General features: G+C 36.8%; 1 protein-coding gene, 1 non-coding gene and 1 pseudogene across 3 annotated transcripts in view; 2 read left to right on the top strand and 1 right to left on the bottom strand.

Annotated features, from left to right (window-relative positions):
- The window catches only part of LOC101313536, a 17,348-nt pseudogene extending 4,402 nt beyond the window's left edge, over nucleotides 1-12,946 (top strand). Inside the window, exons 2-14 of the transcript XR_185107.1 lie at nucleotides 1,783-2,711; nucleotides 4,941-5,035; nucleotides 5,097-5,240; nucleotides 5,386-5,515; nucleotides 5,772-6,060; nucleotides 6,158-6,219; nucleotides 6,392-6,591; nucleotides 6,742-7,943; nucleotides 8,383-8,483; nucleotides 8,791-8,872; nucleotides 11,117-11,190; nucleotides 11,922-12,060; nucleotides 12,819-12,946. The product of XR_185107.1 is annotated as an uncharacterized LOC101313536 (transcript). The remainder of the gene's footprint in view (nucleotides 1-1,782; nucleotides 2,712-4,940; nucleotides 5,036-5,096; nucleotides 5,241-5,385; nucleotides 5,516-5,771; nucleotides 6,061-6,157; nucleotides 6,220-6,391; nucleotides 6,592-6,741; nucleotides 7,944-8,382; nucleotides 8,484-8,790; nucleotides 8,873-11,116; nucleotides 11,191-11,921; nucleotides 12,061-12,818) is intronic.
- Nucleotides 12,947-13,302: 356 nt separating this feature from the next.
- Nucleotides 13,303-15,414, bottom strand: LOC101300263. Its single transcript, XR_184928.1, has 3 exons — nucleotides 14,853-15,414; nucleotides 14,050-14,096; nucleotides 13,303-13,571 (listed from the first exon to the last, which is right to left on the bottom strand). It is a non-coding gene; the product is annotated as an uncharacterized LOC101300263 (transcript).
- A 2,806-nt stretch (nucleotides 15,415-18,220) lies between these two features.
- LOC101313236 (ethylene-responsive transcription factor ERF054-like) lies at nucleotides 18,221-20,064 on the top strand. The gene is made up of 2 exons (XM_004305367.1): nucleotides 18,221-18,813; nucleotides 18,847-20,064. Exons 1-2 carry the CDS (start codon nucleotides 18,221-18,223, stop codon nucleotides 19,577-19,579), a joined length of 1,326 nt encoding a protein of 441 aa, XP_004305415.1. The 3' UTR covers nucleotides 19,580-20,064.
- Nucleotides 20,065-24,062: the final 3,998 nt, after the last annotated feature.

The raw sequence follows: 24,062 nt of genomic DNA, 5'->3' as shown, positions 1-24,062 counted from the left end.
TTTTCTCCCCTCTATTTTCACCTCGTCGTGTAATTGATACAATATTTATATCATTTTATACTAACCTTCCTGCACGCGCGATGCATTATTTGATCACTCGCTATGCATTATTTGATAAGGGAATCCTATGTTATTTTATTTGTAGAGAAGGAAGGATAAGATATGAATGATGGATACACGAGAGCATTGATGAGTTTGTCTTCTGACTCGAACGTTCCAACTCCAAACGTTCAGGGGGAGAGGCATAGAGCATTATGTATGTTTGTATAATCAATAAAGCAATGCCTTATATAATGTATACAGTGGTGGTCTATCTCACATGGTTGGGTCATGTCTCAAGAATTATAAAAATGTGTCGGCAGCCATGGCCTAGAATGAACAAAGATAACCATGCCTTCAAGTTTTACCACAAACCACAAAGTCTACCGATTATAAAGAATAATTATCATATAAGCCAACTACACAATTTTACGGTTATATCATGTCGATTCAAATGTCTATAAAGCTTCAAAGTTCAAACTTCAAAATCCAGAGTCAAACAGACCTACAAAATTAAGGAAAATGCTTGAGATCCGAAATGTTTATACAAAAATTGGATCCCAAATGATGTGGCAACCGCCATGTCAACATTTGACATTAAATTAATATTGGTGAGGTGAATTTTGATTATTTTTATTTTTAAATATGTATCACATTTGTTGTAAATTGAAAATTACAAATTAGATATTCAGTCTCTTCACCATTTTACTGATGCTTGCCTCCGCCTACACCATACTCGTGTCATGAAAAAAATTACAATCTCAATCTCTCTAACCATTATTGCAAAACCAAACTACCATATTTGAATGATGGGGAAATGTGAATGTGTGTGTGTATCAGTGTATATATGCATTTTAGGGCATGTTCGTAGGCATGTGATAATTGTTAACATCGAAACACCATTTTATGATGATTACATACAGATTGAACCAAAACCCAGTGAGCTGCAAATCAAATTATTGTTTCCAAAGATTTTTGAAGCTTGTTGAGTTGATGTTATTTGTAGATGATTTCATGGTAGTATGACAGTCTCAATTTCTTTATTCTCTACATTTTATGTGAAAAACAATGATCTGAAAAGTTCGTGAGATTAATGAATTAGGGTTTGAGATGGAAAAATTGAGGATTTTAATTTTTTAAATTTGTTTAATAGAAAATTCATGTCATCAATAAGCTAAGGTCACAAAATCCATGTTATCAATATATCAAAATTAAAGTGTTGACGTGGGTAGTGCCACATCATTTGGTATTCGTTTTTGTTAAAAAGTTTTGATGTCCCCGTATCACTCCTTTACTTCTTACTATTTAGTTAAATTTACTCTCGAGTATAAAGCCATATATTTCACTTGCACACATAATTACTACTGCTGGCCTTCCTACTTTACTGAGCTGAGCTTCAAAAACCCTAAAACCCCAAATCGATGAAGATACAGAAAACCCTAGGATCCGAATTTGAAGAAGGAAGTGATCAATTCAATTGATCAACAGCAAGTGTTTCGGTGAGTTGCTTCTTCTTTGCTTTCAAATACTTTGCCTCTGATAGACTGTGTGCTCCAACTATGCTCGGTTTTTGCTGTAGATGATTGCAGTTACTATTTCCCAGTAGGAATGCTGTTAATTTAACTACCTATCTTCATTTTACAAGATTATACACATCTAAATCATTGTTAGGAAATACCCAAGATGAAAAAGATTGCTCTTTTACAGTTTCATACCTTATAAACTCATGTGGGTTATCCCCAGAACTTGCTCTCTCTTTGTTCAAGAAGCAGAGGGTACAGTTTGACTCCCCAGAAAAACCAGACTCTGTTGTTAAGCTTTTCAAGGACCATGGATTTGGGGATACCCACATCTCCGAAATTGTCAAGAAACTCCCAGAGCTGCTCGTAGTCAATGCTGAGAAGACCCTTTTGCCGAAACTCGAGTTCTTTGGCTCTGTTGGAATTACAGGCACTGATCTCATTCAGGCCCTTTGCGGTAACCCAATTGTCTTGAAGATGAGCTTAGAGAATAATATCAGACCTTGTTATGATATCATCAAGACTATAGGTACCCCTGATGGAAAGGTCCCTTGTTTCATTATGAAATCCCATAGGATGTTTAAGGCCAAAATACTGAGCAATGTTTCCCACAATGTTTCATTTCTGAGGTCACTAAAAGTGCCGGAATCCACACTCAATCTGTGTAGGCCTGAGACTCTGGTTACAACGTCAACCGATGCCGATGAGTTTAATGGAAATGTCAACAAGGTCATCAGCATGGGATTTTCACCTTCAAGCTTTGGGTTTTTGAAAGCACTGTATGTAATTTCTGTGATGGATGAAAAGTTGGCACAGAAGAAGGAGTTTTATAGAAAGTGTGGATGGACTGAAGATGATATATTGTTGGCATTTAGTAAGAATCCCATCTTTATAACCGTCTCTGAGAAGAACGTTTCAAGTAAAATGGATTTTCTTGTGAACGAAATTGGTTTGCAGCCGGCTGATGTGGCTAAATATCCCAGTATTCTAATTTATAGTTTGGAGAAGTGGATCATACCTAGGTGGTCAGTTATTAGAGTTCTGCTGTTGAAGGGCTTAATAAGGGAGGGACAATTTTCTTTAGTTGGCACCGCATTAATGGGAAGGAAAGACCACTTCTTGCATAGGTTTGTGGACAAGTATAAAGAGCAAGTACCTGAATTATTGAGCATCTTTCAAGGGAAAATTGGCCTTCCAGAACTGGGGTTAGGATTTGAGGAAAGAGATCGAGTGAAACAAATGTAGGAAAAACTTGTTATTCCTGTTTGTCTTCATACAACGATCATAAGAACCAATTTTTCACAAATCTGAGTTTTGCTGTCACAAATAGTCAATTTTTTCTCAGCTTTGGCATTACCATAGACCTTTTTGTCACTTTATATTACCTTACTAACAATGATCTTTAAATGTTTATGCACACAACATTGTAGTTCATTATGCTATGGATTGGATTTCACCCGTTTGTATTCAGAACTCCTAACTAGCTGTGCATGAAAACATTTGCCTATATTTATGCCCTTCTATTCCTTTATTTGTTGGATTACTTGTTGAATAGCGTCTAAGTAAGACATGTCTTATCGACCGTCCCATATAGTTTTTGCTAATGTGAGCATCCGGCCCTTTTGTTTTGTTGTATACTGTGCACTGCAGTAGTGAATTTAGTCCACAATTCGGACATTCAGTTTGATGAAAGCTAGAATCTGAAAAAATGCCAAATTTGAATTCTAGAAAGATTCAGGTTCTATGTTGAAGCATTTAGATTCTGGTATTAATAGTATGGTTAGCAAAAGTAAGGAACACTAGGATTCTGATTTTTACTTTCAGCAGCTGCATTCTGATTTCCTGCTACTTTATATGTTGCTCTGCTGGGTTCTGGTTTCGTGTTACTCAATTATACAAGGTTAGTTCTAAAGGTTATTCTAGCTGATAAGATATGATCCCTGAATTTAGAGAAAGTTGGTTTATATATTCAGTTATGTGGCTTTTCCGTCTATTTTAAAATATACAAAGTTTGGATCTATGGTTGAAAGTTCTGGGATCCAAAGTTCTGTTGTTAGTTGAAAAGTTTTGAGGGATGGACTGATTAAAGTGTGCACAGAGCATCTAAATGTTCAAGTTCTTTACACTATCAATGACTGGTATGTCGTCCTGGCTAGCGGCTTACCTCCTCATACAGCAGTCAATCAGGCATCATGTTATTTGTAGAAGCAGATCATACCTAGGTTTTCAAGTTCTCCTGTTCAAGGGGTTAGTAATAAGGGAAAATGTAATAAAGGAGATTTTGCTTTATTTACTATCCCGAAGAGAAGTGTACCCTTCTTGGATAGTTCACAATCAGTATTCGAGACCAAGTCCTAGAATTAGTGAGGATCTATGTTGCACTGACACTTCATACCAGTGGAGTGTCAAAGTGTCCGACACGCCGACTCGCCTCTGACACGTATCGGCGTGTCAGAAAATGTTGACTTTTCCGACACGCCAAGTCATTAATTGTTAATTTAAAAAATAATAATAAATAAAAATAAAACCCAAAACCTAAACTATAGCAACCTTAAAAATAAATTTAGCTTCTTTTCTCTTTTATGTTGCTTCTCTTTGGCCATTGATAAATGTATGTATTAGTGGGAGCGAGGACCGGAGAAGAAGAAGAGGTGAAGCAGAGAGAAATAAGATTTTGAGAAAAGTTGAATTAAACATAGAGAAAAAGGATTCTGGTCGGTGGGGGTTTCTGTTTTTGGAGTTTTATATATGTTTGAGGAAAGTTTTTGATTTTTCTAGGTTTTGGGAATTTTTAATGGGGAAGAATTATGAAGGTGTGAAGTATCATAAGTAGCTAGTTTACGTCATTAGTTGGACATGGAACTTGAGCAGCTAGAACGCCGAGGAGGAGAGTGAAGGATTTTGATGCTTTGGGTTTATACTGTGTTTATTAAAAGACAGAGCATCCTTGACAACCCTATAATTCCAGGTAGTCCGACTAGAGCATCCTTGAGACTGTCTAACTCAACCAATTCCATAATTTCCATTACCTCTTCTACAAAAATCTGAGCGTATGGTTAACCTATTTCGGCCCTGCGATACAAATCAATACTATAAATACCAAAGTGACAGCCCACTGATAAACATCACTAACTTTTTAAGTAGTGTTTTGAATACTAGAAGGGCTTTTTAAGTAGTGTTAACCTCACTAGAAGGGCTCCCTACTAATAAAAGTATTCCGAGCCCACTAACTTTTTATACCAAAGTTATGTGGTCCTTGATCTTGTACTCCAAACATAAGTGCCATTACCTCAACCCACCTTAACAATCTATAACTTTTTCCTTCATTTTTCCTAAGGATTAACCTAGGTACATTATCCGCTTCTCGTACACACTTCTCAGATATTTAAACCTAGGTTGCCCATATTAATAAAGTTCATGAAGCCAGTATTTGGTTTCAACTCCTCTTTAGTCCTCTCAGGAGGACATTTACAGAGGCACCGAAGAATATATACCTTTATTAATGTACATCCTAAGAGAATCTTTACTATTCTACAGCTTTCATGAAATAAGTAGGAGTATGTAACACTGTCAATATAGAAGCAATTAATGATATTGTTTCGGTTAATGTTCCTGAAAACTTATCTGGGGATGTTGCTGGAAACAAAAACCTAGCATCAAATGTTCTTCAAGTATCACACTGTAAGGATTTCCTTTTCTACTTAGTTTTAATCAGCATTGGCAAGTGTATAGTTTGTGAATTTGAAGGATTTTCATCTAAAGGTGTGGATGTTTGTCTGTTTCTTTTCCCAGTTATTTAATGATGTAAAATATGGCTAATTTACAGATACAGTGCCCATGATATCTTCTCTGCAATCTACATTTGTGACTGCTCTTTTCAACTGCAAGCCTCCAAATCCCTATGGACATTTAGGAGAGCATCTTCTTTGGCATCTCATCCAGCAAGAAATCTTTTTGTAAGGCACCAAAGCTTTTTGGTTTCATGCTTAGTCAAATTAATGATTGGAGGACCTAAGACAGTGTAGATTAGGTATCTAGAAAACATATTTTTCGTTTTGAAACATTTGAAGACCTTGTATACAGTGACCGGTCTGTGGCATCATTTGAGCACTAACTTTTCTGGACAAATTTAAACAACTGTAAAATTAACTGTCCTCTGTTTGCCCTTTTCCAGAGAATTGCTTGTCATATACAAATCTTTGCACTCTCTAGATGGTTGGCAGTTACATTGCCAATTGATTGTATGAATTTTCAAGGGGTTTACAATGGAGTATTCCTTACTTCAATCTCCCATGGGAATCTGGGAAGAGCTTCCAAGCCTCAAGTCCTTATACCACTGAAGTCCTTATACCTCAAGTCTGTATGCTCGAAGTCCTACACTACTGAAGGTTATGATTCAGAAATTTTCAAAAGCAAGCAACTAGAAGAAGAGAGTTCTGATAAGGTTACTTCAGTATATGGGTTTCCAGTTACTCCAATAGCATACAGACCGTTCTTTGAGGTGATAAATGTGTTTTTTTTTCTTTTTAAAGTTGTAATTAGTTGCTTCATATTAGTATAAAATAATTGTATATACTTATGGTGGTTGCATTCTGCAGTTGGAGGGTGAAAATTTTAAACCTGAAGCCGAGTATCTCTCCGGTTCTTATAACTCTAACAGGTAAGTTAACTGGATGCATCACTTATACATACATATCTATATATAGGCATTGCAAAATGGCCTAATAATCATCCAAATGACAACTACATACATATCTTTTATTCATTTTGACTAATAAAAATTATTGTGTTTCTGTAGGTGGAGGAATTTTGATAGAACCATGTTTCTGTAGTGGTAGCTTGCTCCTAGTACATATTTTACTCCTATTCATTCTGAAACTGAGGAAGAAAAATTCTGAGAGACAGAGTGGTTATGGAGCACTCGCATTCCCAAGATTTGAGATATTTCTTGTAATTCTTGCACTACCTTGTATTTGTGAGGCCTCCTCTGCACTAGTTAAAGGTACTTCCCAAACATTTTTAACCTTTTCTAGTTCTCATGCTTTGGTAAAGACGTGCATTGTTGGAACTAATGTCCAGATAGTCTAGCATATGGGAACTTGTGTCTATAACTCTATATTGTCTTGCTTGCTTTCTTTTCATGACTTTTGGGAAGTAATAATTCTTACTTCCATTGTTCTAGGAGGAGCGTCATCTGGAGTTATAGTTGGCTGTCTGTTGTTGGCTATCACATCTTTTTTGCTGTCTTGTTCCTTTTCCTCTCAGTCGGCATTACATTTGGGAAGTTACTTCAATACAAGGAAGTACATCAAGAAGGAGAGAAATTTCTATGGTTTCAAGAGATTGTCCGAGCGACACTGGGTCCAGGAAAAAGAGGTCAGTGGACATGGAAAGAAAAACCAAGCTCTGTATATCTAATTATATTTGGCCCTCTCTTTGAAGATCTGAGAGGCCCTCCAAAATACATGCTCTCTTAGATTTCTGAGGGCAATGCTCGCAAGCAAGGTGAGCGTATTATTGACTCTGATGATGAAACAGAAGATGCAGAAGCACCTTTTATCCAGAAACTGTTTGGTATACTCGGAATATACTACGTACACACTATTAGAATGTTTGAAAAGGGTTTCTGTTGGGATCATGGCTGGTCTCTACATGGAAAGATGGAATTCAAGAACTCCTTCAATTACCTTACTGTGCATAACCTCTTTTCAACTTTTCTTCCTCGTTCTTAAGAAGCCGCATGTTTATCAAGAAAAAGGTTCAGTTGGTTGAGATCATCTCGGTTTCCAGTGAAGTAGGTTTATTTGCAACTTGTTTGGTTCTCTTGGAGAAGGAATTTTCAGCCAGTGACAGGACTAAGCTTGGTATTTTCATCATACTGCTGTTCTTAGTTGGATACATTGCACAGATGATTAATGAATGGTATGCATTGTATGGTGTGTTCTGGAATGTACGCAGTACCTTGAGTACTGCGGCTGTCTGGAGCACGTGTCAAGCAGCGGGTGGAGAAGCTTTTAGCGCGTGTTGTGCATAACTCTCGGTAATTCTCCCTCCGCGACGACGATATGGAGGTGGGTAGCTCGATTTAATTGGGGAATAGTGGTTTGGTGTGTTGAAGAAGCTTCAGTTTGGTAGGATTTGTCAAAAAAGATCTGAAGTTAGGAGAGAGAGGTGGGTGGTGATCCATTTTCGTTTCTTGAGTTAGGAATTGATTTTCGTTTCTTGAAGTTTGGTGATCGAGTTCAATTTGCCTGATCGGGTTGACGGGCCACCGACTTCAAAGGCCGAGTTGACTCGGTGGTGTTCAGTCGCCGTCGTTTTGGTGTTGAGGCCTGGGAATGCGACTGAGGAACACACCATCATATGCTGAATTGAAGATCTCAGGTACAATTTCATCTCTTCTCTCTGTTTGGGTCTACTTTCATCTCTCTTCTTCAACAAGCTGAATCCTTTTATTGGGTTTGTTTCTGGTGGGTAATTGGATCAGTTTGACAGGGTTGAATCGGCTTCTTCGAGCACACTAGATGCTTAGGGGTTGTACTGTTACTGATTAAAACACACAAAATACTTCAAACTTTACTAATGCTCATCTTGTTTGTGGTTTTCGTACAATTTTGCAATAAGTAGAGTGTGAGTTTTTAACTAGTGTGGTGAATTCGGTATATTCAAGTAATGGGTGAGAATGCTGGGTTGATCTAATGTTGTTGCCAACTCTGTATGAACTATGAAGGACTAAAGGGATATTTATCTCAGTAGTTGTACACATTTAACTATTTGAACTCCTCTGAGAACATCATTTTAGCAATTTTTCTTACTTTTGTAGAGAGGATAAGGGCTCAGTGACCGCTATAAGCTACTTCCAGTTGATTTGCACAACACACATCAATTACACAAGCTAATAGCTTTGGCTTGTCTGGATCCCGGGTATGTGCTTGGATGCAGTATTCTTCTTTGTTTAATTAGTTATTGTAATGCCATTGTGAATTATGCTCACATGTACATGGGTAGTTGGTTTCTTAAATTCCCCTACGTTGGCCTGGCCTATTGTTGCAGTTGCATTATGAGTTTCTAACTGTTTTTTTACCTATTACTTTACCAGATGCAGTGACAGCATCTTATAGATTTAGTTCAATTTCAGCAAGAGTCATGATTTAAGTCCTATCAGGTCAATACTTATAGCCTACAAGATATTTATATAACACTACGTCTGCCTGTGTTTTTGAAAATGCAGGACTAGTGGCCTGTGTTTTGGTGTCGAGGCCTGGGAATGCGACTGAGGAACACACCATCATCTACTGAATTGAAGATCTCAGGTAACATGGAGTTTTTAGTGTCTGATTTGCTTGTTAAGGATTGTGTTAAAGGTTTAAAGCTTTATTATGAGATTATGCTTTTACAATCTGGTCTGGGTTAAATTCTCTCTCTTTCTCAGTCATCCCTTTTGATTCATTGATAACCCTCCTTTAGTTAGACAATGACTGAGGAACACGCTATGTACCATTCCATATATTAGACAATGACTGACCCAAGTGCTATATGCTTTGTACTTTTGTTATAATTTGTTTTGTTATAATTTGATAACATGCTTTGTACTTTTGATATAATTTGCTCCTGTGAAACTCTTAACGTGCATGAAATCGATAGTTCCTTAAATTAGTCATTGTCTCTAAGTTATGCGTAGCATCTCTCTGTATCATGTTTTGGATTATAATGATTGCTGTTTGTTAAGAACCTCATATATTTATGTCTTGGACTTATAATGATTGCTGTTTTGCTGCTCCAACGTAGATTCCTCATGAGGAAAGTTATCCCATTTTGTAGAATAGAGTTTGTTGTGTTTTTTGGGTTTACTTGAGGTAGCTCTGAACTGGGGTTGTTCATACTGGTATTGGATTAGCCATCTGCAATTTCATGCTTTTTCTGAACTGTCTCACTTTCAGAACAACTAATGACATATCAGTTGAGATAATTTTGGTTAGTTAGGAGTTCCTGAGATTTCTTCCTAAAACTTTTTTATTTTTTTTTTTTTCTAGTATTTGTCCTTGCATGATTCGCCATGCTGTTGCATTGTTGGCTTACATGCTTTGAAGTAACAAAAAGAAATGTGGATCTCATAGATTGCTGGTTGCAGCAAGCTTTCTGAAGATTATGGGATTTTCTGCAAGATAAAATGGTTAAGAGCTGTAGTAGGATATGTCTTGATTATGTGATTTGGGTACTATCTTAGGCAATCAACATAATACTTTGTGTATGAACTTTTGGAAATAAATAGTTGGAGATCATCAATTTTTAACCTTTTTCTCATGTTCTACTGAAACCCCGTCTCTTTATACATATGGTACATAATTACATTTACATTTTTCTGAGCTACTATCAATGTACATATATGATCATTTTCGTCTATGGATAATCAGAATGATTACAAAAGGATAGCTGTCATCTTTGTCTAAGTTCCTAGTTTTAAAAGTACTCCTTGTGGGATTCAAAGCGTGTCTCTGTCTTGTGACTGGTCTCAAGTAATAGCATCTTCAGCATTTGGCATCCCACAGTAGAATATCCCCACAGAATAATGAATTGTTAGGTTCGGTTTATTTTGAATTCTTTGATTTGACAAGAATAGTACTGGTAGACTATCTTCACCTACTGTCGAAGATGGATGCTTTATTTGTTCTCCAGGATTAATAAACATATCAGGCAAAGTGATCCGATATTATTATTTAAAGCCTGCACCTTTTTTCAGCATTGTGTCTTTTTCAGTTGGCATCTCAAGTTTTGGAAATACCCTATCAAACATGAGAGAGTAATCCCTAGGCTAGTTTAGATAAATTCGCATTGTTGGATTAAGGAATACATGATTACCAGTTCAATTACATATTTGAACTAATAAACAACTAAGCATGAACAAGCATGAATAAGCTTTAGAAATTTCAGTTAATACTCATACTGGGTTTTTAAATGTTAGCCACTTCTGTATGCAAAATCAATTTTCTGCATATCATTTGAGTATATGATTTCATATCCACCAGATACATATCTTTGCATCAATTGCATGTAGAAATGTCATCTTTACATGTTTCTAGAGTAGCTGGTTCCATCAGTTGGTTACATTACAGTTTTACTTGAGAGGCACTAAGAATTAATCTTCCCCAAGCAATTCTGCCACTCTTTTCAAAGAAGTTGAATATAGAAGTTGTTATGCATCCTTAAACTGTCTGTTAATCTTGAAACTAAGTTTGATTAGGGTTAGAGGAAAATTTTGATCTTGTTCAGGATATGTTGCAAGGTCATGTTGCAAACATGTTTGCATTGAAATAAAGCTAATATCTACTAACATGAAGTCCTTTGAACAAAATGGAAATTTCACCATAAATCTTTCAAACATCTTTCTGAGTTGTATATGATAGTTAGATGCAACTGATATGGCTGCTGCATCATGATATCTGTTCCACAGCTGCACCAAAAAAGAATTATAATTGTGTAGCAATTTGTGTCCTGTGATCAACATAAGAGACTTAAAACTTTCCTGCCCGGTTCTGTTTTCATTTATCTAATGTTAGGTACCTTAGTTATTCTGAAGCATTTGGTGAAGCATCTGCCCTCATTTACCATCGGCATACCTGATTCGTACAAGGTTAGTTTGTTATTAGTGTGAAACTATAATTGAAATTGTGTATAGAAACTGTGATTTGATTTGCACGATTGTGATGTGATAAATATAATTGCGGTCACTGATTGGGAGCGTGTTTGATGATGATCATTGAGTCTGATGTTTAATTCTAGTGGAAAATCTTAGTACCAAAATGGTTTAAGAAGTTGCGAACGTAGATCGGTCTTATTTTCTCCAGGCAGCTGGAAACTTATGGTTTTTGTTTTTTGTTGATGATTCATCGTTTGTGATTCTTGATGTGCATGACTGAATTAGTAAACAGTTTGATGATGATCATTGAGTCTGATGTTTAATGTTTTCTGTTTGGTACTGAAATTCTAGTGGAAAATCTTAGTACCAATTTGGTATAAGCAGTTGCTCTTATTCACTCCAGGCGGCTGGAAACTTGTGGTCTTGTTTGTTGATGATTAATCTTTTCTTATGCTTTATGTGCATCACTCAATTATGTAAATAATACCCTCTCATAGTGAATCAATAGATGCAGTTACTTTGCATTTTCTTGTCTGTAAATTTCCGTTTGGTAGTGAATCAATAGATGCAGTTACTTTGCATTTTCCAGGAACTGTCTTATTTGTTTTTATGCTGTTTTGTTTTTGATATTCAGTATTTGTTCGATTGATTATGTATTCTGTGTTTTCTGATTGAACAAATACTGAATAGTGAATTTTGCTTCAATTAATTGTATTGGTATGCAGATTGTGAACCAACTGAGCTGCAACAGCTGCAGAGCAAGACACCATATCACCAAGCTCCACCAAAGTGAAGTTTGCAGCAACCTAAAGAGAGTACCTTGAAGGAGCTTTACAAAGAAGCCTGTGCAAAGAGACTAAAGAGGTAATAAATATTATAAATTCTGTAGTTCCACTTTGCTCATGCTGCCTGATTTTAGATCTATCATTTATAGTTCTGTTACCTTTTTAGATGCCATATTTGTTTACTGTGATGGCCATTTCCAAAGTTGATGATAAGAAACTTGGAAGACTTATAAAAATTTCAAATGTAATTTCAAATACTGTTACATTCAGTACCTTCTCTATATTAGGTTGAGTTCTGGAATGTACACCTCGGCCACACGGGTGAACAACGTGGTTTTCCCTTTTCAGTTGTGAAGGGGGATATGCGTTTGTTCCGATAAGTGTTTGTGAAATGGCTCTCCCATTTCAGTTGTGAAAAGTGGGATGTGTATTCGTTTGTTCTGATAAATACTATGTGAGATAACACTCCCTTATTCAGTTGTGAATAGGGATGTTCATCTGTTTGTTTCGAAAAGTATGATTCTTCCCTTTTTAGTTGTGAAAAGGGATATGTAAATGTGCTCAGATTGTGAATAAAGCACGACTTGTGGAAAACTTTGTCATATGACGTATGATGTGTGGACTTGTGATCTTGTGTTGTGAATAAGATTGAATGCTATTTGTTTTAGAGTCCAGCCTATGTATGATTAGCCTCTTTTTCGGCGTTTTGTCATATGTTCTGTGTTGTTGAACCATCTATGTTTGTGCTGAAAAACTGTGTATAAAATTGCTTACTGAATTTGTCAATTATTTTGTTTCCTTGCCTTATCATGATTAGTTTGTTTTGTGTAATTTCAGGTACTGAACAAAACAAGGGTACTGCTTAGTTGTGCATGAACGTTAAACTAAGAAGTATAGGAGTTTTTTTATCTTAGTTCTAGCTGCTCAACTTAGTTTAACAGAGCCACTTGACGAGTAGTATTGCTGCAGTGTAATTTTGTTGTTTACTTCTCTTCATTACGGCTCCATTTCTTTGTCAGCCAAGTACTAGAAGAGGAGAAAAAAACCCAAGTGATTCAAATTGAAATCAAATTGAAAAACGAAAAATCCAAGTGATTGTCAACCGACATCCACCACAATAGTCTTCCGCTTCTAATGTGGTATAACGACTTGTTTAATAAACTACTAGCCTTCCAGCACGTGGCGGAAGTGTGTTGTATGTGTGTGAGGTTAACTATTGTTCTTGATGCAACATAGAGAATCTTATGGTCTGATAAATCATAACACTCGCAAATCCATGCTACAATAGATAAAAAAATTAAATAACACTCGCAAACCCATACTACAATAGATAAAAAATTTAAGTTCTGAAACGGGTTCCTTCACAAATGCCATTGGTGGAAGATGTCTGAATCTGTTTTATCTTTCTCTAGAGGTACAATAGTGACACAATACATGCACCTAACCGATTCTTGCAGCCAACTCTTTCTTCATCATTAGCCTTTTTCTCCTCAAAGTTGATCTTGAATATAGCCATCGGTTCTGGACTGTTTTTCAGCAAGCTTCGTAGAAACATAATTGCATCTTGCTCTCATAATATTAGTGAGAAGGCTGCAACAAATAAAGCTGAAAATAATGCTCCATACTTATGTTCCATGAAACAGTGAACATACTGATAATAAGTTGATCTTAAAAAATCATACATATATCTCAAGCACAAAACCAATCTTCTAAAACTTTAACCGATCAGAAAAAAATATATATATATATATGTAAATAAATGTGGGTTGAAGCCAATTACTCAGACTAAATTTAAACTTTAGAAATCTGGCTGCAAAATCAGAAGCCAACAATCACAGCTACCAAATCCACTTTCTCAGTCTCACTCCAAAATTCGATACCCATATCTCAAAATGCCAAAATTCGGAAACCCACAACCAAACTTCAGATTCACCATGAAAGAAAAAAACCAAATGATAACCCATAAGGCCGTAACCATAATTGAAAATTGAAACAAAGAATTGCCCAGACTGCTGTGTTAATCACCGGACATGAACAACAGTAAAAGTGAAAGGAACAATGAGCATACCTGCCCTTATATGCAATGCAAGGCAGCCTATTGCTAGCAAAAGTGGCCTGCGACACACATAATATCACATATTAACTGTTGACATAAAGATGAATTTACCAATCACAACATCGACATATTTTCTGAGATTTTCACAAAGCAAATTAATTCACCCATATATGTGTCTTATTAAAAGATTACCGACTAATAGCATTTTCTGGACAAAAAATTAAACTTAATGAATATCTTGTACATAGTCCATCCCAAAGAGTGATTAAAATGTAAAACGAAATGAACCTGTGCAATTATTCTACAACTTCAATTTGCTCTAAAAGGTCTATTGCGACCTGAAATCACCACAAAAAATCAAATCAATATGAGAAAAAGTAAAGAGAGCATAAGAATTTTTATGATTGGAAAGGAATGAGGAAATTGAAATTCAATATAGAATCTGTGATTTTATATGGATATGATATCAGGAACATATATACCAATTCTTACAACATATATATATGGGATAAGTGTACACCATAATTTGTCTGCAACAATATTGGTTTTCCAAATTGAGATATTCTCCTTAATTATGTCCCAGAAAATTGTCTGCTATTAAATTTATTCCACAATAAGATCAAATTTCACATACATCATCAATTAAGATTCTCACGCTATAACGCCAAAATTGTAATCACATCCAGACAATTAAAAAAAACAAAGAACAACATAAGAGAAGAGGAAAAACTCTGTATGGCTACTCAGGAAAAAAATGCAGCAAAAAAAGAGGGGATCAACCTAACAAAAGGTGCAGTTCAATTCATAACCCTTACCTCCAATCTATTCAAAACGTGAATGTAGAGCTAAAACCAAATCGGAGAGTCGCTGAGAACAAAGTCAAGATTAAAGACACTCGGCCAATCACCCAAAGCCACTGCCTCCCTCCGAAACAGTAACAGCTGCCTCCAAGCCTCCTTCAAGGCGCATAGTGGGCACCCATCAAACGTTGCTAGGCTCGCCTGAGTTCGATAGATTCACCGAAACCCCAAGAACGCAACCCCTTGCCGGAAACCAAACCTCGAACCCAAAAAGGAAATTCGGATTAGGGCTCTATTTCTGAAAATCGAAGCTCAACGGGGATGGAAAACGAAGAGGGAAAAGTGAAATTACCTTCTAGAAGCTTGAACTAGCCGGGGGAGAAGGGATTTGGCCGGAATTTGAATTTGGAGGTTAGGGTTTGGATTTTCGATCTTAAGAAGGTGGTGGATGCATGTCAATCGACAGTTAGGAGGAGGTAGAGGAGAGAGAGACGAGCTGAACGGTGGTCGCCAATCGTCCAGCGACGGCCTCACGGCGGCGGAGGCGCGCCTGGACGGGGACCGGGGCGCCGTCGCTCTCCTCCTCAGTCTCTCTCCCTCTCTCTATTCCGAATGGGAAGGGATTAGGGTTTCAACCCTTTTACCTAAAAAATTAACGGCCCAGATTTGACAGATTAAATGGTAAAACTAAAAATCATGAATGATAATCTAAAATTATCCGAAATTTCAAAAATTCGTAGAAGACATCGGTGAACTCGTGTTGACGCGCACAACGATATCGGGGCCTTATAATAAGAATTTTACATTTCGAGAAAAACTTAAAAATAAACTCAAGTGTTAACTACTAAGTTACCGAGTACGGTTAAATTTCTCAGTAACTTGAAGAAACACCCGGTAAATAGGTAAGGTTATATACGGGGCGTTACAGTATTCGTGTGATAAGTGACGTTAATTTATGGATTTACTTCTCGAAGATAGGGCTCCCGATAGAAAAGATTAACTGTAAAAAAAAAGTTGACCGTTTTTATCGGGATCCAGACGTTACTCGAAATACGTGATTTTTCAACCATAGTTGTATTTCACTATTTCGATCACATCTTATTTCACGAGATTTTTAAAAATTTTGCTTTCTCTATATAGTTGGTCTATAAAGTTGTATATCTACATATAACCTACTAAACAAGTTATAACCCATTAGTAGGCACGTTGTGATTCCGATGACTAAAATTCACAAAATGAAAATTTCACCGTCTGATATGATCATTATAATAAACAGGGCTATGGTATAAAATTCAATTCGATTCAGCAACGTTCGGGGCTCGATCGAAGCGGTCAACCCTAATCTATCGTCACTTATCACACGTAAACGGTCTTACCTACCTCTTTGTGACCTAATTTAGTCGATTCTTCCACACGTTAAACTCTCATATAGATGAGATGTAACCACACATGTAAAAATTTGGAAATGTTTACCTCTCGTTGATAGGGCTCCCCTAGGGAAGATTAAGCGTAAAAAGGGTTGACCGCTTTTATCGAGACCTAAACATTACCTGAAATATAGAATTTTTCAACCATAGCCGTATTTCACCATTCCGCTTACATCTTATTTTACGAGATTTTTGTAAATTTTGTTTCCTCTCTATATTTGGTTTACAAAGTTGTACACTTGCATATAACATATTAAACAAGTTATAGCCTATTAGTAGGCACGTTGTGATTCCGATGACTAAAATTCATAAAATGAAAATTCCACCGTCTGATATGATCATTATAGTAAAACATGGCTATGGTATAAAATTCAACTCAATTCGGCAACGTTTGGAACTTGATCGATGCGGTCAACCCTAATCTATCGTCACTTATCACACGAAAACGCTCTTACCTACCTCTTCGTGACCTAGTTTGGTCGATTCTTCCACACGTTAAACTCTCATATAGATGAGATGTAACCATAAATATAATATATATTTTTAGGGTTGGGTAATTTAGAAATATTATAATTATATGAGGATATTTTGGAGAGAAAAAGTTGATTTTATTACCTTGATTTTGATACCTATCTTCCCCCTTGGGTATCAAATAAGGGGTTTCATTAAAAAATCAATTTATGATAAGTAAGTGGGACCCACATCTATTCAAATACCTTGACATGTTAGTAAAGGCCGGAATTCACCCATTCTGAAATCAATTATACCACTCTTAATTCTATTTCAGGTTAGTAAACATGTTCTAAAATCTCTAAATGAAGGCTTTGTAGTACTACCGCCCTCCGCATTTATTGGTAATGCTTCTATCGTCATTACTTCATCTCCTGTTTCTTTGCTTCCAAAATATCTTTGTTTTTAAGATGACGATGAGATTTAAGATATTTCAGAACCTCTTTGTTGTTCCGTGGTGGATTTGAACATAATGTTAATGTTGTTGATAAACAAGAATGAGAAAAGAAAATGAATAGGTGAGGAGTGGACCACCGACACGTGCCGATTCTGACCGACCAAAATTGAAGTCGTCTAATTGTTTTAGGGATTTATGTTTGTATGGTTTGTTGACTTGTGGAACAAGACCTATTTTCTATTGCTTCCACCGAAAGGGCCGGGGGTGTGACTGACCATTATTACGTGGATTACTTGCATAGCATAAACCGTTGTTGACTTGTTTCTTTCCAATATATAACCTCTGCATCTTTTTGTTTTTTCGTATACCATTTCAATCGTAATCACCTACCACTAATCATATAGTTTTGTCTTTAGGAAACTTGGACGGTGAGAGGCCAATTTTAAATACGTTTTCTTTTTCTTTTTTAACTCTTTAAAAATGTTATGCAAGTAATCCACGTAATCATACAAAATCATGTTTTTTGTGTCATGCAGACTTGGGTTGCGAGAAAGAAACAAAATGGGTGGTGGAAGTTGCAAATGGAAAGCTACAATGAACCGTGTAGGGCCCGAAGAAAGCCGACCAATCCCAACATATTCTCTCCTCTCTTTATATGCATTCTTATAAACCCCACGTCTCCTCACCTCTGTTTCTCGATCAACCCCTCCGCTCTCAACTTTTTTTTCTTTTTCTTCCAGAAACATCTCTGCTGCTCTGCCACCTAAAGACTTCAAATTCAAACCCGAACTCTTGCATTCTCTCCTTGTGTTCGTCAAAATATTTCAGATGCATTTTATGTTTTGGAACACGATGCTGTTTTGGATTCGACGGGATTAGATATTCAAAGTGAAACCCAGATTCTTTTTTCTATTGGTTAACCAACTCTTGTATCTGGGTAGAGTATAGAATTTTGGTCTCTTTTTCGAGTTTCCTTTGTTTTGTTCAATACCTCAAATTCGATTGAATCTTCTTTGGCTTTGGAGAAAGTGAGAAAACGAACATAAAGCATGGCCGCAGCAAAAAGGAGTGGTGAATCAAACTTTGAAACTCAGATGGAAACAAGCAAAGATTGTGACCTTGACAAAGGCAAGGAACATGATTTTCTGTTGGAGGGGCATCAATGGAAGCCGGTTTTTGATGAAGCTCCAGTATCAAATAGACCTCTTAAGAAGATCAAGAGCCCTGAACGTAGCCATCAGCACCGATCCTCTGCTTTTTCCCCTGAATTTCAAATCCCATCTCCTCCTCCTCCTCCTCGTAGTTCATCAGACACATCAACAATCACTTCTTGTTGTCCTCTTTCTTCAAGAATAGTCTTTCCTTTTGCTTTTGATGGGTCTCTGCCTCAGCAGCAGCAGCAGCAACCTATCCAATTTCCCCGCCAATTTCATAGCACAGGTCTGCAGCCTAATCAGTTCCCGCCAAATACACACGTTGTGGAGCAGCAGCAACAACAAAATCAGCAGCAAATGATATCATTTGCTTCGCAGCAGCAACACATGATATCTTGGCAGCAACACCAGCAACAGCAAATGCTTCAGTATTGGAGTGATGCTTTGAATTTGAGTCCAAGAGGAAGGATGATGATGATGATGAACAGGTTTGGAGGTGCTAATAGTAGTGGTGGTATTAGGCCACCAGCAATGCCTATAAGTACCAGTAAGCTTTACAGGGGAGTAAGGCAAAGGCATTGGGGCAAATGGGTAGCTGAAATTCGTCTTCCTCGAAACAGAACTCGCCTCTGGCTCGGCACCTTCGACACAGCTGAAGATGCTGCCATGGCTTATGACCGCGAGGCCTTCAAGTTGAGAGGAGAGAATGCTAGGCTTAATTTCCCTGAGCTTTTCCTCAACAAAGAGAAACATAATGATAATGCTGCAGCTGTTTCAGCAGCTGCGCCGATTCAACAAGTTTCAAAGCCATTGAGGTCCCAAGGTATGCAGCAGCTGAAAAACCTTGATTTACAGTTACAGGTTCCAATTTCAGATAACGAAACAGTTGCACCTCCACCAGCGCCATATGCACAGCCCCAGGAAGACGATGACACTAGCCATCAACTTGAGGTTGAAAATCATGGAGAAAGAGGAGGGATCATGTCAGATGCCCCAACACAAGAAATGGTTTGGGGAGAAATGGCAGAGGCTTGGCTGAATGCAATTCCACAAGGTTGGGGTCCTGGTAGTCCTGTCTGGGATGATTTAGAGTTGGACATGACTTCCAACAATCTTGTGCTGCCATCTCATGATCATAACGGTTTTACCGCCAATAATTCGAATCGGCATGACTTTCCGCAACAGGATGACAACTCTTGTTCTGCTTCATCTTCTTATCCTATGCAGCCTTTCTTTTGGAAAGATCAAGATTGAAAATTCCCTTCTCTTCTGCCTTTGCCACCGACAACACCAAACTACCAACTTTTCTCCCCTAATCACTTTTCACACGTACCTATGTCTTTCTCATATCTTCTAATCACTATTAGCCCACCTCTTATTTCTCCTCCTATTGGATCGAGCTCTTTCAATTTCAAAATGATCATATACCACCTATACATGATCCTTCCCTTTGCAACTCTGTCATTTTTTCGTACAAGTTACAAGGGATGTTCTGACTTTTCAGTTTCCTCCTGCATGGACACCATTCTTCCCTTAATAGAGTAGAAGAAGCCGGATACTGCTCAAAGGCTGCGTCTTTTTTTGCAGGCCATTCAGCAATGGCAACCAGCAGGTTCATGTGTGTTATTGTTAGTATATTAGGGCATTAGAGTCAGTATATCTAGTTGGACTAGTCTGGACTCTGGACAAGTTATTTCATATTCTGTATTTAGTACGTGTTTAACCCATGCCGAGCTTGGAGACAGTTTGTGATCGCCTTCAAGTCGGTTTGTAGAAGTCCATCGCCAGCTTCATATTTTAGCTCAGAGCATGGAAAGTCGAACCCAATAATAGTTAGATTTTGTGTATCTCGCATTTCTCTATTTGTTTGTTTTTTTTGTTTTTGTTTTTTTGTTTTTAAATAGACAATTTTATTAACTTGTCCACAACAATATGTCGCTTACATTAACTTGTCTACTCACGACCAAAATGTCTAATTGGCAACAAGCAATAACAAATTGATAGGTAGCCCTCTTTACCGGTCTGGTTCAAGTGACACTCTTTTTAACATAAATTTTGACACAGATTGTGAGCCATTAGATTTTAAAATGCTGAACGATCCATATTTATTGTTTGAATGATGTCAGGACAACACCAAGTGATGTAGAAATTACATGCCATTTTATATTTCTAATCTAAAAGTAAACTTTTATTCGAAGCAAAATTAAAATCTGAAAAATCAAAATCAACAAAACTCCGAAAGAGAAAAATAGGAAGAAGAAGAGAAGAAGAAATAACTCAAGGAAAACACTAAACCCTAAACGCAATGATGCCAAAAGCGAAAGTTCTTCAGTGCATCAAGGTACAAGTGAACCAATAGCCACTGACCAATCACAATTATTCATTTAATGCAGTCAATTGTATAACACTAACATCGATGCTAACACCGTTAAATAATTAAGACAAAAAAAAATCCAATCAACATGGTAAAAATAGGTAAAGCTACAATAAATATTACATGGGCAATTAATTCCAATATCAATGGGAGAGGTTATTGATAATTGATCGACTTTTATTATTTTTTATTTATTTGTTTTTTTTTGATACACAATTAAGTCTTTTTTTAATGAGACTTTTTATTTCCTTTTTGGTTTCCAGAAACGCAAAGAGGGATTATTATTATTATTTTTTATTATATTTAAAACAAATAACTGTCTTTAATGAAATGTTCGTCCGCACGATCAACCTTAACACCGTAACTATAAAGACGACGGATCGTCGACGATTCATTTAAAATATTGTACCTATTACAGAACGCTTAACTTGTGGTGGTGTGGGTATTGCACAATGTCTATGTTTCCAGTTTCTTTTCTATTAGCATTGAATAAATTCTTTGTGGTCTAATTTATTTATTTTTTCATGCAACCCGTATATTGATTGATATGTTTACAAATAAAACTTTCACTAAACAATAAATACTCAAATTTCTATCAAATTTATCCATTTTTAGATTTAATATATAGTACGGATTGTTCTTCTATCTACGCTAATGTCTGGATTTATTGTATATCAACGTGATCGACGCAAAAGGAGTTGGTTAAAATGGTATGTACAAACTTTAGCCACATTCATTCTCGATTTGAGCCAGATCAATGTGATCAACCAAACATCTATTTATATCTCTTGGTTTTTATCTATTAAAATTTCCAAAGAGTAATTAAATTTAGAGGCAGGAGCTCCTAAGTTGTAAATTTCTTACATAATAGTTGAAGCTTGGGCATTCAAGCATGTGGTCGCAAACTCTTTAAAAATCAAATTTTGAATGATTTTATTAACATCACTTCAGAAAAATAAGTTTTAGAATTTTATCTAGACGACTAGACCTAATACTCAAATAGACGGAACATTCTTGATACAGTTTATATTGATATGCCTTTAATATATATGGAAAAAACAAATTAATATATCGATAAAAAATCAACCATACGCTTTACAATACTATAGAACTACCCTATTAAAAAAAATTACTATAGAACTACATAATTAAATGAACGAATAAAAAGGTAACTAAAATAGAAAGAGAAACAAACTTAATTGTATCAATAAATACAAAATGAAAATGTAAACTAAAAAGAAATAGAAAAAGCTAGTTAATCAACCAGTACAAAACGACCACATCATCTCTGTCATCTCTCCCTTTCCTTTCATGACTCTATGACTCCAAAACTCCCATGAACGGTCAAGAGACGCCACCACCCTCGGCCAGGTCTCACCTGACTGACCGACCCGCACGACAACCTGATCCAAAATCCTTCGATTCCATATCCAACCACGTCGCAGATCCGTCGCAATGCTTTAGCTGAATGAAGAAAAGCCCAGACTTAACCCACCTCATCAAACCATGGCGATTACATGCAGCAAAAGGCAATAAGCTCATTCTCATCTCCTTTCTCTTCGTTTTCTCATCCTCTAAGCTTCTTTTAGTCAAATCTGATTCCGAACCCAGTTCTCCCATGTCCGAGATATAGCCACAAGCCAAGATAAATATCGGCTCTTGAAACTCAAATTTGCTGGGTTTCTTTAGTTATTACTGACTAGAGTTTGCATATGAACTCAGATGTCGAGGGACTTGGTTCTATGATGCTGCCGTCGAGGGACTTGGCTTTTTGAACTCAGATGTAAGAAACCCAAAATTCCGACTATGTTTCGCGAACGATGCCGCCAACGAGAAAGTCAACATTTGAGATAATGAGAGGGTTCACTTTCGGTCAGAGTGGGATTGGAAAATTTGATCCTCCATCCACAAGATGAACAAGATCGATAATTTCTAGGACATCAGCAAGTCGATCGATGATGGGTTGTAGACGTATGGGTGATGGTTAATCAGGTCAGGTCTGGTTGGGGTGAGATTGATAAATGGGAAGCAGGAGAGAGCAATCAATTCCTTGGTTTTTACCGTGGCTCGTTTTTGTTGGGTGTGACTAACGTCGTCTATATCTGTTAGTATGGTTTAAGTGCACCAAGGTGCACTGAATCCGCTCCGTGTCAAAAGACAAAAGTAATTTGTGCCTTCACCCTGAGTTGGTTGGCATTCTAGCTTATCACGATAGCTTCCCTTATCACACCTTGGGATTCCATTCTCAATCTCTGAATTGGTTTTGTCATCTTCATGTACATATTCTCCCTTGATGAGACGTGACAAATCAATGAGCAATTAGCATAGATACCACTGATGTCGAATTCATGATCAATATGCATGATTCTAGAATTTTGAATGCCACCTAGTATTTGTGGAATTGTTTAGTTCCAATTAGCAAAGTAATTGGGAGAATGGCTGGAAAATAGGATGACAACTTGAAATTAAAAGACGATGTTTCTAGCTTCTGGCAATTGACGTCTTTGGGTTCTTTGCTGTTTTTTTTCTTTTTTCGTTTTTTTTCTCTTTTGATCATGTATACCCTAAGAACAATAGTCATTCTTATTGCTTTATTCTTCCCTTTTCTTTTTGGGTGCAGCTATTTCCACCTCACCAAATGCTCAGTTCACCCTACGTCTTATTTTATGCTCTTAGAGTTCCAATTTTACCCTTAACAGTTTGAGAAAATCTGTTTTTTATTTTTCTTCTTTCTTTTAACTTCAAATTATAAAAGAGATTTACTTTTCTCAAGAAAAAAATATAAAAGAGATGAATCTAAGAATAATTACAATTTCATTGATATATTTTACGCATACCTCCAACTTTCTCAACCATCCTATGATTTCCTCGATCTCTTTCTTGAGGTTTTTCCTTTTGATATATATATATATACACACACACACACATGAATTCTCAGGTGCGGACGTCCGCACCAAAGTTTTGGCACGGATTTCCATTTTTACACCACTTCCCGATCGAATTTCCTCAAACTTCATTCTAGACATATCTAGATCATCTTGTGTAGATCATCTCTGCAAAATTTCAGACAATTTGGTGATCATTAAGGCCCTCAAAATCGAAAAACAAATCTGATGGACTAAATTCTGTCCGGTTCATCATCTCCATTTGTTTTTCCATTTTGAGGGCCTTAACGATCACCAAATTGGCTGAAATTTTGCAGAGATGATCTACACAAGATAATCTAAATATGTCTAGAAGGAAGTTTGAGGAAATTCTATCGGGAAGTGGTGCAAAAATGGAAATCCGCACCAAAAACTTTGGTGCGGACGTCTGCAGCCGAGAAGGGCTGTATATATATATATATATATATATATATATATA

The sequence above is a fragment of the Fragaria vesca genome, linkage group LG6, assembly GCF_000184155.1.
Source record: "Fragaria vesca subsp. vesca linkage group LG6, FraVesHawaii_1.0, whole genome shotgun sequence".
Lineage (NCBI taxonomy): Eukaryota > Viridiplantae > Streptophyta > Magnoliopsida > Rosales > Rosaceae > Fragaria > Fragaria vesca.
Note: the sequence above shows the minus strand (reverse complement) of the source record. Positions and strands in the feature narration are given on the sequence as shown.